This window comes from Saccostrea cucullata, unplaced genomic scaffold (assembly GCF_032062105.1).
Source record: "Saccostrea cucullata isolate Sc308-1 unplaced genomic scaffold, CSIRO_AGI_Scuc_v1 ctg5165, whole genome shotgun sequence".
Lineage (NCBI taxonomy): Eukaryota > Metazoa > Mollusca > Bivalvia > Ostreida > Ostreidae > Saccostrea > Saccostrea cuccullata.
The window spans coordinates 43674-67704 of record NW_026937045.1 but is presented as its reverse complement, the minus strand read 5'-3'; the positions used below and the strand labels follow the sequence as shown (position 1 = coordinate 67704).

Below are 24031 nucleotides of genomic sequence, written 5' to 3'. Positions count from 1 at the left end.
TAATAGAGTCATTATCATATATAAATAATAATTATTATTTCAAGGAAGCTTACAAGTGAACTATACTGAGATCTGTGTGTATGTATATAAGTACCTACTTTCTGTATTGACCACCAAGCTGGGACCAGATTTCTATTGTTGAACCAGCAAATTTCTTCTCCTGTAAAATGTGATTCTGTATGATAGTTTGACATTGCAATACTGTACAATTTTGTTTCTGTCAGAACTCTGGTCTATCACAGTGAGTACCACTTTACTCTCTCACAGTGAGTAAAGTTGTACTATATGTGAGAGAGTAAAGTTGTACTCACTGTGAGAGAGTAAAGTTGTACTCACTGTGACAGAGTAAAGTTGTACTCACTATTCGACAGAGTAAAGTTGTACTCACTGTGAGAGAGTAAAGTTGTACTCACTGTGAGAGAGTAAAGTTGTACTCACTATTCGACAGAGTAAAGTTGTACTCACTGTGAGAGAGTAAAGTTGTACTCACTGTGAGAGAGTAAAGTTGTACTCACTGTGACAGAGTAAAGTTGTACTCACTGTGACAGAGTAAAGTTGTACTCACTGTGACAGAGTAAAGTTGTACTCACTGTGACAGAGTAAAGTTGTACTCACTGTGACAGAGTAAAGTTGTACTCACTATTCGACAGAGTAAAGTTGTACTCACTGTGACAGAGTAAAGTTGTACTCACTGTGAGAGAGTAAAGTTGTACTCACTGTGACAGAGTAAAGTTGTACTCACTGTGACAGAGTAAAGTTGTACTCACTGTGACAGAGTAAAGTTGTACAGTGGCTGGAACGTTATTGTTGACAACTTACACGAACGATCACGTTACACGCACGATTCCGCACGATTAACGCACGATTAAACCTGATACACGAACGATCCTTCACGTTCACGATTCTACACGTTACACGATCTTACACGATTGCTAACGCAAACGCACGATTCTTCACGCAAAATAGTTCAAATTATTTAGGAATCGATATTTCCAAAACGAAATACGGCTTTATATTGATTTTAGATTCAAAGAATTATCAATAAATATATTAATATATCATAGACTTTGAAAAAAAAAAACGGAAATGGGTATTTCTGGTACTAAGTACATGTAAGATTTTTTTTTATTATTTTAGATAATAAATAATTATTTAGATAATTCTCCGACATAAGAAAACAGATTTTTTTTATTCTATCAGAAGATAGTAGTAGGTGGACCGTAAAATTTGATTGAATTGGATTTCATAATATGTAGAATGGGGGATACGATTGGGGAAAAAATGGCAGCATTGAATGACTTAACTCAAAATTATATCTATATGTTTTCATTATTTTAACATGTTTATGAATCTCTTAAACATGAAAAACCACATTGCAAATTATTGTTTTATTTTAAAAATTAATTAAAAGTAAGCTACAGAGATAAACACTGTTAAACAAAACCCCGAAAATCATGTGCGTGACGTGCATGTACATTCGCCGACTAAACATTTATGTAAGCTTTGAAAATTATTTATTTATTTGTAAAAATATTTCTTTTTTATTATTTGAAAAAAAAAATATCTTACCACAATTAGCAGCAAACAAGAATGAACTTCAGAAAAATATAGTAAAAAATCTTAGTACGGTTTATCACAATAAGACACGCTATTTGAAGAGAACATAATATTGTACGACTTACTATATTGCTTGTTTACAAGCGATAGTTAGTTCGTTCCGCATTCAATTATGTAAACTGCGCTTCATTCCTTTTAATTGGATTGAAAAATAAAATATAAACGAAATACTTGTTTCACAGATAACATTCCGATAAAAACTTACAAAACGAAATTTACACGTTTCTAAACGCACGTTCACGCACGATTAAAACCGCAAACGATTGAGTCTGTTACACGCACGATCTCGCACGTTACACGAACGATCACGCACGATGCACGAACGATTCTACACGATTGGTTTGTCAACAATAACGTTCCAGCCACTGTACTCACTGTGACAGAGTAAAGTTGTACTCACTGTGACAGAGTAAAGTTGTACTCACTGTGACAGAGTAAAGTTGTACTCACTATGACAGAGTAAAGTTGTACTCACTGTGAGAGAGTAAAGTTGTACTCACTGTGACAGAGTAAAGTTGTACTCACTATTCGACAGAGTAAAGTTGTACTCACTGTGACAGAGTAATGTTGTACTCACTGTAAGAGAGTTAAGTTGTACTCACTGTGACAGAGTTAAGTTGTACTCACTGTGACAGAGTAATGTTGTACTCACTGTGACAGAGTAATGTACACACTAATAAAGCCCATCTACCGAGAACCCTAACAAATCAAAATCACCTGGATATATTGGTATTAATCTAAAAGCACTCTTAACATCAACTTTCGCTAAAAGAGCCCCTTTCCCTAACACAGAAATCATGTCTACCACTTTGTCAAATGAAGAATAATTTACTGTACATAGATGACTTTATTTTGCTGGGAAAGGGGGAACTTCAGAGTGTATTCTCCTTATGGAAAATTTCAAAGTGTTACAATGGATATTGATGTCCCATTAGCTGAGTATAAAACTGCAGGCTCTACCACAAAAATCACATATTTAGGATTAGAAATTGACACTATTGAAATGGTCATACGAATACCTCAACCCAAAGTTGTCATGTTGATAGATATAATAAAAGACATGTTAGGAAAAAAAGAAGGTTACCCTTCGAGATTTACAGTCGTTAGTAGGGATGCTTAATTTTTTTGGTAAAGCAATTAGGTCAAGCAAGGCATTTAATAGAAGATTTTATGATGGAAAGAGTGGTGCTTCCAAACCTCATCATTTTATTAGAATTTCAATAGGAATGAGAAGGACTTGGAAAAGTGGTTAAAATTCTTGCAAAAATTTAATGGTGTATCAATTTTCCCGAGTCCGAGTGGACAAATTTCAATGTCTTAGAATATTTACTGATAGCGCAGGTGCTAATAAGTTAGGTTGTGGTGCATACTTTAAATTAAAGGTAGCTGGACATTTTTAGCATGGCCTGGGGAATGGAAAGGTCAAAATATAATGAGAGATATAACTTTTTTAGAATAAGTGCCTGTAGTATTATCAATAGAAATTTGGGGAAGTTGCCTTCAAAACTGGAAAGTTTTGTTTCACATTGATAACATTGCACTGGTCAGTGTTATTAACAAGCAAACCTCTCCTTCAAAAAGGACAGTGGATTTAATAAGATATTTTGTTTTAAAATTAATGAATTTCAATGTTATTTTTAAAGCTAAGCATATACCAGGTGTATTTAATAGTATAGCAGATGAATTTCTCGTAAACAGTGGAGACATTTCAAAGACCTGGCAAAAATGCAAAAGAGGTGCCACAAAACATACCCGAGGAATTTGTGAAAATGATCTACAGCTTGAAGTTGAAAAATTACTGGAAGCATCCTTGTTGGGGTAAGATTTATATGAAAGCATATCATATATTTATTCATGAGTTAATTATGAGTGTAATATGTTATTAATCTTTATAAAGAAAAGGTCAACTGTCTGTCATATTTTGTAAATTTATTTTTATATTTTTTTAGTAATGCATCATTACATTCATGTGAATTTACATTTGTAAGTAATGTCATGTTTTTCTTATTTTTTTCATTTGTACAGCACACTGTCATTACTGCCAATATCATTACCATTATCATAACTTGTAATATCATTGATATTCATAATTAATAAACCTATAAAAAAGAACAAATCTGGTTATCACAAAGATGACGAAGTTTGATTGTTTTCACAATGCATACATATACATTGCATGTATTATGAGTAAAATTTAAATGGTTTATGTTTCACATGTTTCCACATGCTAAAACATTTAACATTTTATATATTGGATATATAAAAATGCTGATATTTTGTATACCACAGAGAAAAAATCTTTAACGTGTCGTTTAAAAGATCGTTTTTTCTGGAGTTCGAAAAAGAGTAAGATCACTGGGGGCTGCCAAAAAAACTTTCAAAAAAAAAAACCTGATCATTTAATCCAACATTCCGCTAAAAAATGGCGGCAAAATTTCCCACTCGGCCTTAACACACGATTAATCAATCAATCTGAAATAATTTTGTTAAAAGTTGGTCAAATATGCTAACTCAGCTAACAAATGTCATAAACTATAATTAATGTCCTGTGGTTTGTTTTGTATGTATTTTAAGTAGTTGTGGGAAATATGCATAATTAATTTGAATTTTTTCTTATTTTACGATAATGTCAATTCTGATTTCCTTGATCAAAATCTTAAAATTATGAATCAGACAAAATATCATTACATCGTGCTGCTAGGTTAATGGAAAACACGAAAGTTTACAGCTATATCTCATGATGGAAATAAATGATAAAATAAAGAATATGTTGATCCTGGCAGCGCTAGCTCAAGCCTTATCAATGACAGAGCAATCTCAAGTTCTAACAAAGGGACAAAGATTGACATTTTTTAAAGACACTGAAAATAATCAAAGAAAAAAGTAATGATTAACAAAACACAACAAGATTTATTATCTAGAGATCACAATAAATCATAAAAGTAGTCCAGTCCTTGTCCAATTTCCCAGATAGAGATTCCTGTTCCCAGTTGTTTAGCAAGATCTATTCGTTTCTGTAGAGAAAGTAATGTTGGGTAAAAAATGACACTTTAATCTTTGATCTCTCAGTCCTGAAAAAAGGAAAAAAAAAATCAGGATTCAATTGTCAATAACGCAATCTACTTATGACAAATATAAACAACTTAAGGTAGGATTCTTCTCTGGTTTCTGACTAGATGGAATATTCAAAGTACATTTGTTGATATGTCTTATATATTTAGATGTAAGAGATTTAAAAGACCACATTTTTCTTTCCTTATCGCAATTATACAACTTTAAATAGATAAACTGCATTTGAAAACTAGCAGGGACTGTATTTTTGGCGGAATGGTGGCGTATGAAAATATCTTCTTTTCTGCCTCTCAAAACTATTATAGAACATTGAAATTTGTTCTAATTTTTACACAATCAAAGACTAGACGAAATTTTCAAATGTAAGTTGAATTAATAATAAGGGACTAAAGTTTCAAAATATATCAAGATTTTTCACATATACTAGAACTATATTGGCTTTTAAATGCTTCAAATCTAGGCCTAAGTACAGATTTGAGCCAAAAATCAGTAAAAAGTGTTATTTCTCTCTTAGTAAACGATCAAAAATTCTAGTTTTTGTATAATTTTGTACCTTTATGTGACAACTTTACTATATGTGAAAATTGGAAAAAGTTAAATATAGGAAGCATATAAAAATAACTAATAAATCCTATAAATTTAAGAAAAGTAGAGGAAATTCAGATAAGCAAATATCCATTTTATTTAAAATATCCATGTCAGTTTGGTAATATCATCTTATAGGCCTTGTATGGTAGCATCTTTTATGCAAAAAGAAAAACATGCAATCTTTTGAATTACAAGTAGGGATCGCATGATTGGAAACAGTAAGTTTTTATTCTTAATGTCCAGGAAAAAGGTAATGACCTTGACCTGACCTTGCCTCTAGCATTAAACGGTCAAATTTAATCTCACTGATACCATCACGTAGTGATATTGTCCTCTTGATTCTGTGAAAATTTCATTAATTTTTAAATACAAGAAATGTGAGAAGAATCCTACCTTAATACATAAGATAATATTTGTGCCAATAATAGTCTTATTCGTTTCCCCAAGATCAGTGAGACTAATTTCACCCATGGAGCATTATACTGAATTATACCCTTCTTTGATCTGACAACAGTAGTTAAGACTTGTAAACTTTTACTAACAGCATTATGCTGAATCTTGTCCTCTCTACTTACTTATATTCTGCCGCATGCTCTTCTGAAGGTTCATCCCATTTAAACTTGGGCTTATATTTCTTTACAATGTCTAAATATCTGAAAGAAGTATATTCATGAGGCCATTAACCTGTAATTAACTAGTAATACATGGCCTAACAATAATGCAGACAAAAAAAAACAAAAAAAAACAGATTATGAATCTCCAAAATTACATATGCCAAATGTTATATTTTGTAGACAATCTATTTGCCGATTTGAAAGTTCTTAGCTTACCGCTAAAAATTTGACATTACAGTCAATACTTATTCTAATTATTTGGTGTAACACGACCAAGATAGACTTACTGGCTGCCTATGATAGGACCCCCCCTCCAACAGAGTATTCATTGCCGTAAAAGTTTAGCCCCAGGAGAATTTTCTGTCTGACCTCGGGGTTATCATCAGGGGCGAGGGCCAATACACAGGACTCCATCCAAGATAACGGGCTGTTAGGTCCAGGTCTAAAAAATACGATATTGTTCAAGGGCCATGCAAATTTATGAATTGAAATATTTTGTTTTTTATAACAAATTTTTCACATGAAGCAAACAATGTTTCTGTCAGAATTTCAAATATCTTTGTTTGTAACTTACAGATTTAATAAACTACCTTGATGTCACTTAAGTTTAAGAATTACCTTTATATTCCCAGCAGATGTGATAAATTACTTAACTGTCAATCAGTAACATTTTGAGATGATGCCTCTAATTAAGGAGGAATGCAACACCAACTTTTAATTTTATAGATCTCCAAGTCAAGCTTTATAAACAATGGTTTCAGCATTGAAAGGCCGACATTAGCTCTTAATTATTTTATATGAATTTTATTTGTATTTTTTCAAAGGAAATGAAAAAAAATTATTTACATCAAAATAAAATTCTTTCTTGTAAACATTTTGCTGTAAATGAATGCATCACATGAATACCTAATAAATTATGTAAAGAAAAGCCGAATACATATTAAAATGTTTTTAATAAAAAAATATTTATTAAAATAAAACACATAATTTGTGTACATTTTTTAAACTTGTGGTTAAAATCTTCTTAAAAGCAGTCACAACTGGGGAGAACATGTTTGTTAATCATATTTATAAAAGAAATTGAAACGATATACCCAAATTTTAGAGAAATTAATTTTTTTTAAATTTTGGCCAATCTCCATCAAAATTAAACCTATCCCAACCATAATTGTACAATTATTGGAGATAAATAACATTTTTATTTTCATGAATAATTTAAAAAAAAATTAAAAAGTCTATAGCCAGCCTTTCTTTACATATTCTATTAGATATTCATATGATGCATTCATTTACAGCAAACTTATAACTCAAAAACAACTTATTTGGATATAAATAATTTTTTTCATTTCTTTGAAAAAAATACAAAAAAAAATTAATATAAAATAATTAAGAGTTAATATCGACTTTTCAATGCTGAAACCATTGTTTAAAAAGGATGGACCAAAGATCTAAAAATAAAAAATAGATGTGGCATTCCACCTTAAATCTTTGTTAATTACCTAGACGGATTGGAGAAATCATACGTCATCAAATTAAATGCATCCACAACAGGTAGCAGCTCATCAGAGTCTGATTTACCAAACATTTTATTTATCAAACTTTTTCTCTTTCTTGCATCTTATAAAGGATTAAAAAAAACACTCGTAAAGCCCATGATAATGACTAAAGCAAACTATTTGTGATAAGTTGATTGTGTGCATCTTCCTGTTTTCGTACATTTAATTGAACAATAACCTGTCAACACGTTATCAAGTGTTTTTAAGATCGGAAGTCTACCCACTTCAAAATCCATAGTTCCTTATGAGTAACAGCAGTTAAATAAGGCAAAATTCAACAAACATGGCAGTCAGTAAACCTAAATATCCCCTGGGCTCTCCTCAAGAGCATATTGAAATGTGCGGATCCCATGAGTTACCTATAGATATGATGTGTGAGGACTGTGATAAATTCATTTGTGGAAAATGTGCCAAAACAGACCATAAAGATCACGAGTGGAACACTCTCTCCACGGCAGCCACCCAAAGGAGGAGGGGTCTGCTTAAATTTCTGACAAAGATCAGAGAAGGGGATCTGCCTGGAATTGATGAGAAGATTGAGATGGTTTCAAAACAGATCACAGAAAATGAAGAACTTTGTGACTCTGAGATTAAAAAACTTCAAAAGCATGTTGATGAGATAATGGCCAGGTTATTAGAAATCAGAAACCACAATGAGGAAATATTGAGAGGCAATTTGGAGAAAAAAAATGAAAAATTGAAAAGTAAGAAATCTGAGATGAACAAAAAGAAGAAAGAAATTCAAGAGGTAGTTAAGTTCATGGAGGACAACAAGAGTACCATGTCGGATTTCAGTTTGATTGACAACCACAGAGAACTAACAAAAATGCTCTCTGGCCCGGATGTTGATATAAAGAACTATAAACATTCAGCGAGATACAGTAAAGGTGAAATCAGTGATGAGGTTCTGAAGAATATGACTGGAAAAACTCTGGATTTAGATGATTTTAGTTTGACTGAAACAAACTCATTTAAATATGGAGATGACATCATACGTTTATTGGAGGCATTGTGTGAAGACCATTGTTACATAGGAGATAAGAATTCACCTTACTTTGAACAATTAGTCAACACAGAAGGTGAAATAAAATACAGATATAATATTGCTTCCAGTGATATGTGTGTGACTGATACAAGTGACGTTTATTTCACTGACTTCAGTAACAATTCCATCAGTCGTCTGTCACCATCAGGATCTGTGTCCACAGTTATCAGTGCAGATCCACTGCGACCAGTAGGAATCTGTCAGTCAGTGGACAGTGGACTACTGGTCACCTTGAGAGATGATGAATCAGGTTATTTCAAGTTAGACTCACACAGCAGACGTCTGGTGAGACACATCACAGTGACAGGTGAAGTCATCCGTGAGTATGAGTACCAGGAGGACGGTCAGACCAGACTGTTTACATATCCAGTCAGAGTCACACAGAACAGTAACAGTGATATCTGTGTTTTGAACTTTACAAATCCCACTACAGGTGATCTAGTGATTATATCTCCCTCTGGTCGTATGAAATCTATCTACCATGGACAAAATCTGACAGAGGACTTTTTTCCAGCTGATATCGTTTGTGACTCCCTCTGTAACATCCTTGTTACTGACCTTTACAACAAACAGATCCATATACTGAGTCCTGACGGGGAGTTCCTGAAATTCTTACTGACAGAGAATGAAGTGAACTCTCCATACAGATTATCACTGTACAAGTCTACACTGTGGGTAGGATACTATGAAGGACTTGTCGAAGTGTTTCGATACAAGGTGTAGAATGTATTACAAATAAATTGTGATATAATGCATTGTAATATTCATTTGAAGCTACATGTACAATCTTAAAAGTCTGCAAAATTTTTCAACCTTCAATATACATACATGTATTTGGAAAAAAAATATTTTTTTTTTGTTTTTGTTTTTTTACAAATACGATATACACTGTATCTAACATCACAATGGCTGTATCTGCTTCAATTGTAAAATCATTGTTATAATTGTCTTTAATTCATTAAACTAGAATCCAGTTTTATCCAGGATACACTGGTGTTGGTTTCACCAGAATCAGTGTTTTTCCTTCTTCGTCAAAACCATAACCTACGTGCTTTAGGAAATGGACTAATTCTCTACAGAAAGTTAATGATGTATTATTTATATGATAATGACTCAATTACAATATCTTGTAACAAATTCTGGTACAAACTAGATCAAGTGAATTTATCTTACTTGCCTCCATCAAAAATGAATAAAAAAAAATACATCTGTAAATAAATAAATGAGTAGTCTCAATGAAGAAGACCTAAATATGTGGAATGTCTTCTAAAATAGGTATCTTATTAAAATTCAAAATTCCTTTTCTTACATGTTCTTCACAACAAGAATTTGAAAATAAATGTTCGAATCATGTTTTAGGTGTATTACCGTATAATACCTCTTAACCGCCCCTGTCCCTGTAAGCTCCCCCTTAGGTCTTTTTCATTTGTCAGGAAAAAAGGACCCCGGCCTGTACAGTGATTAAAATCAACTAGAATCGTATAAAAATTTGACTAAAGTGAAAGTGAAACTTGTCTGTTATCCAATTTCTCAATGGAACATGAATAATTTAGCATAATTTGGGTGGATTATCTTCAATTTAAGTAAAGTTAGACATTATTTAAGTGGTTCCTTTAATTTATATATTTTTTTTCAAAAGATTTTTTGGAGTTAAAAATGGCATTAAATATAAAGAGAATACCAGAATAACCGTCCTCTTTTTGCAATTTTCTAAGCGCCAGGAGCGGTAAATAGGGATTAAACAGTATCTGTTCTTTTGTATCACTGATACATTAAACAGACATGTACTATTAAAATACATTGCAAAGTTAACCCATGAACCCAAACTTTTCATATCATTTTGAAAAATCAACAAGGGACAAAAATTCAGAATTTGTGACTTCTTATATAATATCATTTCAAGGGAGTTTAGAAATGAATTATAATGAGATCTGTGTGTATGTGTATTATTACTTACTTTCTGTATTGACCACCAAGCTGGGACCAGATCTCTATTGCTAAACCAGCAAATTTCTTCTTCTGTAAAAAGTACATCTTTATGATAGTTTGACATTGCATACTGTACATTTTGTATCTGCCAGGACTCTGGGCTAAAGTGTTTCCTGGCAATTATCACGATGATAATAGATTTAGGTAAAAAAAAATACATGTGTAATCATCTTTTTTAAGATATTAAAGTTATTCATCATCTAAAAGAAGAGTTGAACTTACTGTGACAAAATTTATTTAAAAAATAAGATATTATTTTTTTAGTTTTATCGGGATGTAAAACAAGTTGGTCACGTGATCATATCTTATAAAGCCCGAAGGCTTTATGGAAAATTTGATCAAGTGCCAGTCCGTTTTACATCCCAATAAAACTCAGAAAATGATACCTTATTACTTATATTTACATTTGTGACTGATTTATTACAAAAAATAAGGTACTTAAGTTTAAAGTCCATAAAGAATTGATCTTTTCAAATCTTAACGGTATAAATTGAATGTGTTGAACACGTCGATCACTTATGACGTCACTATGAAATTACGTAGAATGCTTATGACTAAACAATCAATTTACGGTCACATGACGAACGTGTTTTACAGAGAAATAAAACACCTTGTTCAAATAGTGTTATATAAAGGCAATTTTTGGCAAATGTCAACATTAATTTATACTTACTGTAAATAAATTAAAAGTTCATTTGTACAGAATTTTTAAGAGGTTCATGTTTCACATGTTTCCACATGCTGAAACTTTGAAGATTTTATAAATTAGATATATATTCCAATGGTGATATTTCATTCACCACAGAGAACCGATCTTTTAAGTGTCATTTAAAAGCTCGTTTCTCTGAAGTTCGAAAAAGAGTAAGCTCAATGGGGGCTGCCAAAGGAAAAAAAACTTTCAAAAAACTGATCTTTTAATCTAATATTCCGCCGAAACATGGCGGGAAAATTTCCCACTCGGCGTTAACACACAATCAATCAATCTGAAATAATTGTGTTAAAAGTTGGTCAAATAGGCTGACTCAGCTAAAAAATGTCATAAACTATAATTAAGGCCAAAAAAAAATTAATCAATAGTTTCTCAGGCACCGCCGCATCAGTTCAAAAACGGCCGCATTGATCATTTTTATTGACATATTGAAAAGGGAAATAACTCAATTTTCTATTTTTCCAAGTTGAAAAAGAAAATTGAGTTATTCCCCTTCTCATGAATGCTAAGATAGACGTTTTTATTAGAAAAACAATATTCTTCTAAATTTACAGTGTTTTATGAATAAACTTTTAAATAAATGTTTAGAATAACATTATTTAAAGATGAATACATATCATAACTAATTTCAGAGAACAAAAATTAAGAATTAGAAGATATTATCATTTTATTGAACAAATGGCTTTAAAAAGTTGTAAAACCTGCTACAAAAAAAAAAAAAAAAAAAAAAAAAAAAAAAAGCCTGCCTGCCGCATTGAATTTTGATTTTTTTGGCCTGAGAAACTATTAATTAATTTTTTTTGGCCTAAGGTCTTGTGGTTTGTTTTCTATGTATTCTAGTAGTGGGAAAATGCATTGAATTGAAATTTTTCTTATTTTAACGGAATGTTAATTCTGACTTCCTTGTTTTAAATCAGAAAGTTATGAATCGGACAAGATATTAATACATTGTGCTGCTAGATAAATGGCAAATGCAAAATTTTATATCCAGATATGCTGATCCTGGCAGTGTTCTCTCAAGTTCTTTCAATGACAGAGCAATTTCGAGTGCTACCCAAAGGACAATGTCGACATTGTTAAAGACACTGAAAATAATCAAAGAAAAAAGTAATAATTAACAAAACATAACAAGATTTATTATCTAGAGATCACAATAAATCATAAAAATAGTCCAGTCCTTGACCAATTTCCCAGATAGAGATTCCTGTTCCTAGTTGTTTAGCAAGTTCTATTCGTTTCTGTAGAGAAAGTAACGTTGGGTAAAAAATTACACTTTTTGATCTGTCAGTCCTGAAAAAAGAAAAGTATTCAGGATTCAATTTTCAAGTATGCAAACTACCTATGATAAATACAAACAGCTTAATATATAAGATAATATTTGTGCCAATATCACATTGTAATAGCCTTATATGTTTGCCCAACATCAGTGAGACTAATTTCACCCATGCAGCATAATACTGAATTGCTCTGTAAATAGTAGTTAAGACTTGTATACTTGTACAGCATTATGCTGAATCTTGTCCTCTCTACTTACTTATATTCTGCTGCATGCTCTTCTGAAGGTTCATCCCATTGAAACTTGGGCTTATATTTCTTTAAAATGTCTAAATATCTGAAAGAAGTATATTTATGAGGACATTAACATACAAAATTACATCTGGCAAATGTTTTATTTTGTAGACAATCTATTTGCCGATTTGAAAGTTCTTAGTGATCCGCTAAAAATTTGACATTACAGTCAATACTTATTCTAATTATTTGGTGAAGCACGACCAAGATAGACTTACTTGCTGCCTACGATAGGACCTCCCCCTCCAACTGAGTATTCATTGCCGTAAAAGTTTAGCCCCAGGAGAATTTTCTGTCTGACCTCGGGGTCAGCATAGGGGGCGAGGGCCAATACACAGGACTCCATCCAAGATAACGGGCTGTTAGGCCCAGGTCTAAAAAACACGATATTGTTCAAGGCCTTGCAAATTTATGAATTGAAATATTTTGCTTTTAATAACAAAGTTATCAGCTAGTCATGAGTTTCTGGAGCAATTATAAAGCAAACAAGGTTTCTGTAAGAATATCAATCATCTTTATAATTGGAACTGACAGATTTAATGAATTACCTTGATGTCACTTAAGTTTAAAAATTACCTTTATATTCCTTGCACTTGTGACAAATTACCGTATTTAATTGTCAAACAATAACATTTTGAGATGATGCCTATAATTAAATCTTTGTTAATTACCTAGATGGATTGGAGAAATCATACGTCATCAAACTAAATGCATCCACAACAGGTAGAAGCTCATCAAAGTCTGATTTACCAAACATCCCTTCAACATTCCTTTAAATTTATAAAAAAAAAAATAGAACTGTCAAAACAGGACAAAATACCCCCCGTTGGGTTTTTCAGAAGTAATTTTTTCCATAATAAAGACATTTATCAAACACAAATTATGAAATTTTTCTTCCAGTGACCTTGAACTTCCCCAAATGACCTTGGGTCAAGGTCATGACACACCCTTGGGTCATGGGCAATTTTTGTGTGAGATGAGAACCTACCAAGTTTATCCATAAGAAAGATATGGACTGGACACGAATTATGAAATTTTTCTTCCAGTGACCTTGAACTTCCCCAAATGACCTTGGGTCAAGGTCACGACACACCCATGGGTCATGGGCAATCTTTGTGTGAAAAGAGAACCTACCAAGTTTATCCATAAGAAAGATATGGACCGAACACAAATTAAGAAATTTTTCTTCCAGTGACCTTGAACTTCCCCAAATGACCTTGGGGCAAGGTCATGACACACCCTTGGTCATGGGAAATCTTTGTATGAAATGAAAATCTACCAAGTTTATCAATGAAAGATATGTATCAAACATGAATTATGAAATTTTTCTTCCAGTTTAACAAGTTTAACAAGTTTATCCATAAGAAAGATATGGACCGGACACGAATTATGAAATTTTTCTTCCAGTGACCTTGAACTTCCCCAAATGACCTTGGGTCAAAATCATGACACACCCTTTAGACATTGGCAATCTTTGTGTGAAATGAGAACCTACCAAGTTTATCCATAAGAAAGATATGAACGGGACAAGAATTATGAAATTTTTCTTCCAGTGACCTTGAACTTCCCCAAATGACCTTGGGTCAAGGTCACGACACACTCCTGTGTCATGGGCAATCTTTGTGTGAAATGAGAACCTAAAAAGTTTACTTCCAGTGACCTTGAACTTCCCCAAATGACCTTGGGTCAAGGTCATGACACACCCTTGGGTCATGGGCAATCTTTGAGTGATAATGAGAACCTACCAAGTTTTTCCATAAGTATTATATGTACCTAACTTTAATTATGATTTTTTTTCTTCCAGTGACCTTGAACTTCCCCAAATGACCTTGGGTCAAGGTCATGACACACCCTTAGGTCATGGGCAATCTTAATGTGGAGTAGTAGATTCTAATGTCCCTCTGTAAGAAAGATATGGACCGGACACGATTTCACAGACAGACGGACAGCTAGACAGCTAGACAGACAGACAGCTGGACAGACGGACAAGGTGATTCCTATATACCCCCCCAAACTTCGTTTGCGGGGGGTATAATTAAAAAATTTAACAAACTTTTCTCTTTCTTGTATCTAGGGTTAAGAAACCCTCATAAAGCCCTTGACAAAGAAAAAAGCAAACTCTTGATAAGTTGATTGTGTGCATCTTCCTGTTTACGTACATTTAAATGAACCATATCCTGTCAACATAGTATCAGTTTTTAAGTTTGGAAGTCTACCTACTTCATAATTCATAGCTCCTTATGCGAAACTACAGTTAAATTGAGCAAGATTCAACAAACATGGCAGTCAGTAAACCCAAATATCCACAGGGCTCTCCCCAAGAGCATATTGTAATGTGTGAATCCCATGATTTACTTATTGATATGATATGTGAGGACTGTGATGAATTCATTTGTGGTGATTGTGCAAAATTAAATCATAGAGATCATAACTGGAAAACTTTGACAACGGCAGCTACTCAAAGGAGGAGAGGAATACTTTCATTTCTGACAAAGATCAAAGAAGGGGACCTGCCTGGAATTGATGAGAAGATCGAGATTCTTTCTAAACAGATGACAGAGAATAAAGATCTGTGTGACTCTGAGATTAAAAAGCTCCAGAAGCATGTTGATGAGATAATGGCCAGATTATTGGAAATCAGAAACCATAATGAGGAAATGTTGAGAGGCAACTTGGAGGAAAAAAATGAAAAATTGAAAAGTAAGAAAAATGAGATGAACAAAAAGAAGAAAGAAATTCAAGAGGTAGTTAAGTTCATGGAGGACAACAAGAGTACCATGTCGGATTTCAGCTTGATTGACAACCACAGAGAACTGACAAAAATGCTGTCTGACATGGATGTTGATATAGAGAACTATAAACATTCAGTGAGATACAGTAGAGGAGAAATCAGTGAGGAAGGTTTGAAGAATATGGTTGGAAAAACTCAGGATTTAGATGATTTTAGTTTGACTGAAACAAACTCATTTAAATATGGAGATAACATAATACTTCTATTGGAGGCATTGTGTGAAGATCAGTGTTACATAGGAGATATGAAGTCACCTTACACTGAACAAGTCAACAAAGGAGGTGAAATAAAACATAGATATAATATCACTGCTAATGACATGTGTGTGACTGATACTGGTGATGTTTATTTCACTAAGTATCGTAACAATACTGTCAGCCGCCTGTCACCATCAGGATCTGTCTCTACAGTCATCAGTACAGATCCACTGGTACCAATGGGAATCTGTCAGTCAGTGGACGGTGGACTACTGGTCACCTTGAGAGACAAGGAATCAGATGTTTACAAATTAGAGCCACACAGCAGACGCCTGGTGAGACACGTCACAGTGACAGGTGGCGTCATCCATGAGTATGAATACCAGGCGGATGGTCAAACCAGGCTGTTTACAGCGCCAATCAGAGTCACACAGAACAGTAACAGTGATATCTGTGTTGTGAACCGTTTAAGTCCTACTACAGGTGAACTAGTGATTCTGTCTCCCTCTGGTCGTATGACATCCGTCTACCATGGACAGAACCTAACAGAGGACTTTACTCCATATGATATGGCATGTGACTCTCTCTGTAACATCTTTGTTACTGACGTTAACAACCAACAGATTCATCTACTGAGTCCTCACAGGGAGTTTCTGAAGTTCTTACTGACAGAGAATGAAGTGAACCGTCCACGCTCATTGTCACTACACAAGTCTACACTGTGGGTGGGATATGATGAAGGACTTGTCAAAGTGTTTCAGTACAGGATGTAGAATGTATTACAAGTGAATTGTGATATAATGCATTGTAATATTCATTCGAAGCTACATGTACAATATTATAAGTCTGCAAGATTTATCAATCTTTATTACATATTTATTAAAAAATACTTTTATTTTTTACAAATATGATATACCTAACATCACAATGGCTGTATCTGCTTCAATTGTTAAATCAATGTTATAATGTGGTAGTGTTAGATAAACGGCATCCTACTAGCTTGAGCTAGTGGGTTAACCCTTTAGCTCAATCGGTAGAGCACTGGACTGGCAAGCCAGAGGTCCCGGGTTCGATCCTCAGCAGAGGCACAAACTTGTCTCTGTTACATTTGGCGCCCACATTGGGACCCGGGTTCTCTGCGGGTAGTCAGTGATTGCCCCCAGAACTTCGCCCCACATGATAAAAGAGATGAGGACATCTCATTCTCTGGAGGGGGACAATGTGGTAGTGTTAGATTAACGGCATCCTACTAGCTTGAGCTAGTGGGTTAACCCTTTAGCTCAATCGGTAAAGCAAAATGGATAAAGCCAAGGTCCATCTGTAAATAAATAAGCAGAGGCACAAACTTGTCTCTGTTACAATAATATAATTGTCTTTAATTGATTAACTAAGTTCCAACCTTACCCAGGATACACTGGTGGTGGTATCACCAGAATTAATGTCTTTCCTTCCTCATCAAAAGCCTGACCTACATGCTTCAGGAAATGGACCAGTTCCCTACAGATAATCAATGATGCATTCATATAATAATGATTTTATTACAATGTTTGATCTCGAATCCATGTACAAAACAAGATTGAGTCAATCTATCTTAAATGCCTCCACAAAAAAAATTAATACATTTGTAAATGAATAAATGTCTTGAGTAGAATGAAAGAAACCTAATTATTTAGAATATCTTCTAAAAAAGTATCTTTATTAAAATTTGAAATTACTTTTTAAAATGTACTTCACAACGAGAATTTTGATATAAATGCTCTGATCATGTTTTATATGTATCATATCATTTTTTTTGTATTACTGATAGATTAAACAGACATGTACTAATACATTGCAAACTTTGTTAATCCATGCACAAAAACTTTCACATCTTTTTTAAAAATCAACAAAGGACATAACATTCAGGATGTGTGACCTCTTACAATGTTTCAAGGGAGTTTAGAAGTGAATAATAATGAGATTTGTGTGTGTGTTTGTGCGTATAAGTACCTACTTTCTGTATTGACCACCAAGCTGGGACCAGATTTCTATTGTTAAACCAGCAAATTTCTTCTTCTGTAAAAAGTGATTCTGTATGATAGTTTGACATTGCAATACTGTACATTTTTGTATCTGTCAGAACTCTTGGCTAATCAAGTGTTTCCTTGCATTGATCATGGTAATACATTAAGGTAAAAAAAAAAAATACATGTGTATTCATCTTAAGTTATTCATCATCAAAAAAAAAAAGAGTTGAACTTTCTGTGACAGAATTTATTGAAGAAATAAGATATAATTTTTTAGTTTTATTGGGGTGTAAAATGGGTTGGTCACAGGATCAAATCCCATATTATAAAGCTCAAAGAGCTTTATGGAAGATTTGATCATGTGCCAACCCGTTTTACATCCCAATAAAACTCAAAAAATGATACCTTATTAATTATATTTACATTTGTGACTGATTTATTACAAATAATAAGGTACTAAAGTTTTCAATCCATAAAGGATTTATTTTTAAAATCTCAACAGTATAAATTGAATGTATTGAACATGTTGATCACTTACGACGTCACTATGAAATTACGTAGATTGCTTATGAATAAACAATCAATTTATGATAACATGACCAACATGTTTTACAGAGATATAAAAACACCATGTTCAAATAGTGTTAATGTATATAAAGGCAAACATATACTTACTGTAAACAAATTAAAAGATCATTTGTACAGAATTGTTAATAGCAAGGTTGCACTAAATGTGGCAGGGCAAAATTCTATTCAATTAAGAGAGCAAAGTTGTACTCGTAATAAAAGAGCACTCATTGTGAAAATGTCGAGTTGAACAACCATGACAGAACAAAGCTGTACTCACTGTGATATTGAAAAATATACCTGCTTTTATCACAGGCAACTTCGCCACATATGATCCACATTTGATTTGCCAAATAACTGATAAGATTCTCATATGATCATATATACATACAATTATCATATAATTCACATATGATCCTTATATGAAAAACAATGCATATGTGGATCATATGTGGCGAAACTTCCTATACATGCTAGTTGACTGACTATAAATGGTGTTGACCTACTTTTATAAATTTCAGCAGGACATTTATACAGTCTTCTATGGCATTTTCACTTGAGAATAAACTGTCATAATCGCTTCTACTCCAACCATCAAATAGAACCCTGGGAACTGAAGAACAAATAACAGATGATGAGAAAAGGCAGAAGCAGATGTAAATACCAAGAACATTAATCAAGTAATAATTGAACACTGAATTTTTAGAATTTACCCATTTCAGCAGGTTTGCCTTTTGTGACATCATCAACCCAACCTATGAAAATAAAGAGGACATGTTATAGGTTACCTGAGTAACATTTAACAATTTTCCAACAAATGAATTTGGTTCATGTTTTAAAACAGAGGTTATAAAATTCACAATTTAATTATACACACAACATGCTTATTAATAAAGTTTTATTACTTAATATCCAGAAGCAGACTAGGGGGAACAAAATGCATTTCTATTAAATAAATCAGTAATAATCAGTCGTGCCCCATACAAACAGGAACCCCTGACCCTGGGGTACACATTTCACAATTTTGGAAATAGGCCCCCTTGCTCATCATAAATGTTTGATGAATACCAACAAAAAGATTTCAAAGCACTAATTCATTTTCAGTACATAATCATTAGAGCATAGAGCACCCCCCATCCGACCTTGAAATTCACAATTTTGAAACAAGGATCCTTGTTTATCATAATAACTATATACTTACAAAATCAGTTTAATATAGAGTATAATACAGAGGAGCAGAGGAAAAGATTTTCAAACAATTATTTCATGCATTTTCACTATATAACAATTAGAGCCCCACCCTAACACCAGAATCCCCAACCGGACCATGAAAATAAATAAGGTTTCATTGTTACTATCAAGCCAACAGTTTTTACTGCTTGAAGTTCAGGAGTAAAGAAGATTTTTAAAGATAGCATAAATTTTAGTGGTTTTAGCCCTACCCCAGGGGGGCAGGGGCCACGAATTTCAAAAATTTTCTTCCCCTTCACCTGTATGCCAATATATGCATATATTTTGGCTATATGCCAAAATTGGTTAAAATTGGTTTAGCAGTTTCAGAGAAGAAGCTGAAAATGTTCATTTGTTAATTTTAATGCACAACTCACAATGCACGACAAAAATGGATAGCAATAGGTCATGAGTGACTCATGTGATCTAAAAGGTTTGGACATATTGTCTGATTTTAGCTGACTTCTGTAAATTAGTTAATCCAGATAAGTGCCATACCCCACCTCCCTCTCCCCCTTTGTAAACAATTGTATACATCTACCCTGATCAATGTCATGGTCCCCCTCAATACACCTACCCTGATCAATGTCATGGTCTCCCTGTATATAGAAGGTTCCTCCTTTTCTTCTTTTGATCTGTAACCAGACTGGAGACACGAAGGAGAACTTCCGAGAGAAAGTCTTAGCTATATCATAACCATGACTGTTCCACTGAAAAAGAAATAAAATCTTAGCTTTATCATAACCATGGCTGTTTCACTGCAAGAGAAATAAAATCTTAGCTATATCTTAACCATGGCTGTTCCATTGAAAGAGAAATAAAACCTTAGCTATATCATAACTATGGCTGTTCCACTGAAAGAGAAATAAAATCTTAGCTATATCTTAACCAGGGCTGTTCCATTGAAAGAGAAATAAAATCTTAGCTATATCATAACCATGACTGTTCCACTGAAAAAGAAATAAAATCTTAGCTATATCATAACCATGACTGTTCCACTGAAAAAGAAATAAAATCTTAGCTATATCATAACCACGACTGTTCCACTGAAAAAGACCTAAAATCTTAGCTATATCATAACCACGACTGTTCCACTGAAAAAGACCTAAAATCTTAGCTATATCATAATTAACCATGGCTGTTCCACTGAAAGAAAAATAAAATCTTAGCTATATCATAACCATGACTGTTCCACTGAAAGAGAAACAAAACCTTAGCTATATCATAACCATGGCTGTTCCACTGAAAGAGAAATAAAACCTTAGCTATATCTTAACCATGGCTGTTCCATTGAAAGAGAAATAAAACCTTAGCTATATCATAACCATGGCTGTTCCACTGAAAGAGAAATAAAATCTTAGCTATATCTTAACCAGGGCTGTTCCATTGAAAGAGAAATAAAATCTTAGCTATATCATAACCATGACTGTTCCACTGAAAAAGAAATAAAATCTTAGCTATATCATAACCATGACTGTTCCACTGAAAAAGAAATAAAATCTTAGCTATATCATAACCACAACTGTTCCACTGAAAAAGACCTAAAATCTTAGCTATATCATAACCACGACTGTTCCACTGAAAAAGACCTAAAATCTTAGCTATATCATAATTAACCATGGCTGTTCCACTGAAAGAAAAATAAAATCTTAGCTATATCATAACCATGACTGTTCCACTGAAAGAGAAACAAAACCTTAGCTATATCATAACCATGGCTGTTCCACTGAAAGAGAAATAAAACCTTAGCTATATCATAACCATGGCTGTTCCATTGAAAGAGAAATAAAATCTTAGCTGTATCATAACCATGACTGTTCCACTGAAAGAGAAATAAAATCTTAGCTATATCATAACCATGAGTCCATGACTGTTCCATTGAAAGAGAAACATTTAAATCTTAGCTATATCATAACTGTGACTGTTCTACTGATTAAAAGAAACAAAATCCTAATAGATTTATCATTATATAACCATGATTTTCCTCTAAAGGGGAATTTTTTTAGCTATATTATTTTTATTAATGACTGTTCCACTTGAAGAAAAGCAATCTTAGCTATATCATAGCCAAGACTGTTCCAATATAAAATCATCTTTAGTTAGCTATTATATAAATATTGCATATAGTTGAAAGTAACAATAAACATTTTCATGCCATGAAAACCATTGTCATCTGAGGTTGCCTCGGTTGTCAGTGGCTTTCTTGGGTTGAAAATTTTCAATGTTACACTCAATTTAACTATACATGCAATATTTATTATATTAGGGACCTACACTGAATTTTTTTTATACAAATACATATTACAGTGAATCTTGGGCGCATAAATTCCGCATAGTCAGCATTTTTTTTAAAAATATCACCCAGTGTCACGTAATGTTGACTGTTGCTACGCAGGAGGGCATGGCTTCATTATTCAGTGGGTACCTGGTAAAAGTGTTTTGAAACAAATGTTTCTAGATGAATCAGATTCAACCAATTTACATGAAAGTTTTAATCACTGTTCATCTATTTTTTTTTTAAATCAAAATTATGGGAAATTCTTACATATGTATCATCATTTATGTTACCAAAAAACCTTTTTTTTAGTTAAACGCTAATTAATAATAATTGGCTTTTTTTTTTTTCCACTATATGAACTACATGAATGTTAATTGTGCAGAAGATAATTAATTTATGAAAGAAGACAAATAATAAACAAAAAATATCCTTAGATAAATTCTGAGTTTTAAGGATTTTGACATGGAAAATTGAATTTTCTCAAACTGAAGATTTTGTGTACTTACTCAAAGGCGCTTGACGCTTTTAATCTTAATTCATTTCATAAATAAAAATATCCCCTATACAATAATGGGATATCTTTATTTATGGAAAGAAAGATTAAAAACGTCAAATTATGTCTGTGTACTTGCTGTCTAAGTAAATAAAGTAATCATGCACAAAAAAATAATTACAGAATTTGAGATATGACGTGATGAAAATAAAAGCTTGCATGTGTAAAGGTGAACTGAACACAAAGTCCTCCACTACATTTTTATACCCTCCCCCACCCTGCTTGAAAAGTGGGAGGGTATATAGTAATCGGTATGTCTGTCCATCCATCCATCCATCTGTTATGCTTTAGGGTACCCATCTCTTATCCGAAACTCCTCTCATACCACTGAATGAAATTTGATGAAACTTTCACAGAATCTTTATTACATATTGTCATTGTAACCTCCTATTTTACTTTTTTATCTGACACATATTTTGGATTCCCCATAGCAAAACATGGACACTGCCATTATATTCATATGGGAGGCAGGGAGTACGTATCATATAGTGAGCTCATTGCTCACAGTACCTCTAATTTTTTATTAGACAAACCTCTAATCATTTATTTACTACTTACCGGTGTGACATAAGCCAAGGTGACCCCTGGGAAATGTTTGACCTCTCGATCTCTGTCACAGTACGAGGCATGTTCCTTAATGATGTCCGTAGACTTTACTTTCTCTGTCACCAAACCTCTGTCTACGACATTTATAGAGCTTAATTTTACCTGTGAAAATAAAATTCATTGCAAGAATATGGGGCAAAAAATGTCAGAATTACATCAGCATTAGATCTTTAACATGATGACTGGAAACATTTTTTTGTTAGTCATTTAATGGGTGTGTAAAATCATGAACCATCTAAGTTACAGCTATATATGTGGCTATAACTGTCAGTACCTCATTTGGTCGTTCCTTCTTCTTGTCACTCTTAGACAATGTTGCTTCAGATATACCAAACATCACAAGTAGGCCAAACCATCCACTCATTATATTCAAATTCATGTCTGTCTGATTAATCTAAATTTTAAGCGAAATAAAAATATTGATCCAAAACTATCCCATTACTGTAAACCTACAAAATTCATTGGTTAAAATTAAGTCAATAATATGCCTGAAATATAGGCAAATATAGTTTTAATCAAAAAGTATCAACTGACTATGAAGTGTATGCCATAGCTACATATTGATAGACAGAGCGACAAGAACAAAGAAATAATAAAAACTGATCAGCTGCTGAACCAGATGACCAGAAGCCATGCTACTGATAATCTTAATAAAATTACTCACTTTATCTCAGTTAAATACAAATAGTGACGATAGAAAAAAAATGAAAATCAGTCTTCTCGGTGAGAGCTATTCAAACGTGTCCATCAAGGCTCATCTACCGCTCTAAGTCTAAACATGCTTTATCTGTTTATGTGGCTAAGTACATGTATTAAAAATGCATGAGCGTGCACGGAAATGGGGAAAAAATAAATTGTAGAGGCTTTAAAATACCCATAAATTGATCATGAATATTTCAGATAACCTAAAATACATGTATGTATTGATGTTAGATTCAGTATCTACTTACATGCGTTGCTGGATCGCGTTGGTATAAAAAACATGAAACAATGGCAAAAGTGAAAGTAGAAACCGGAACTGCGGAAGTTACTTGGCCTACTTTG

At 33.2% G+C, this 24031-nt stretch overlaps 3 protein-coding genes across 8 annotated transcripts; 1 reads left to right on the top strand and 2 right to left on the bottom strand.

Annotated features, from left to right (window-relative positions):
- Positions 1 to 4513: 4513 nt before the first annotated feature.
- LOC134247101 (chitinase domain-containing protein 1-like) lies at positions 4514 to 7476 on the bottom strand. Its single transcript, XM_062729437.1, has 5 exons — positions 7391 to 7476; positions 6198 to 6333; positions 5982 to 5986; positions 5853 to 5930; positions 4514 to 4665 (listed from the first exon to the last, which is right to left on the bottom strand). The coding sequence occupies exons 1-5, from the start codon at positions 7474 to 7476 to the stop codon at positions 4542 to 4544; spliced, it is 429 nt and encodes a 142-aa protein (XP_062585421.1). The 3' UTR covers positions 4514 to 4541.
- LOC134247105 (chitinase domain-containing protein 1-like) lies at positions 4514 to 24022 on the bottom strand. 6 transcript variants are annotated; one of them, XM_062729443.1, is made up of 13 exons: positions 23938 to 24022; positions 23262 to 23381; positions 22940 to 23089; positions 21247 to 21276; positions 20128 to 20230; positions 19034 to 19075; positions 18827 to 18933; positions 17741 to 17802; positions 17152 to 17244; positions 13431 to 13529; positions 12978 to 13133; positions 12725 to 12802; positions 12305 to 12480 (listed from the first exon to the last, which is right to left on the bottom strand). In XM_062729443.1, the coding sequence occupies exons 2-13, from the start codon at positions 23364 to 23366 to the stop codon at positions 12339 to 12341; spliced, it is 1167 nt and encodes a 388-aa protein (XP_062585427.1). In that variant the 5' UTR covers positions 23367 to 23381; positions 23938 to 24022; the 3' UTR covers positions 12305 to 12338. The 6 variants fall into 6 exon arrangements, with proteins under 6 accessions (XP_062585429.1, XP_062585427.1, XP_062585426.1 ...); XM_062729442.1 differs by lacking the exon at positions 21247 to 21276 and adding an exon at positions 20859 to 20888; XM_062729444.1 differs by lacking the exon at positions 21247 to 21276 and adding an exon at positions 21295 to 21325 and having other exon boundaries at positions 22941 to 23089.
- Positions 7731 to 9215, top strand: LOC134247100 (uncharacterized). The gene has a single exon (XM_062729436.1). It carries the CDS (start codon positions 7731 to 7733, stop codon positions 9213 to 9215), a length of 1485 nt encoding a protein of 494 aa, XP_062585420.1.
- Positions 24023 to 24031: the final 9 nt, after the last annotated feature.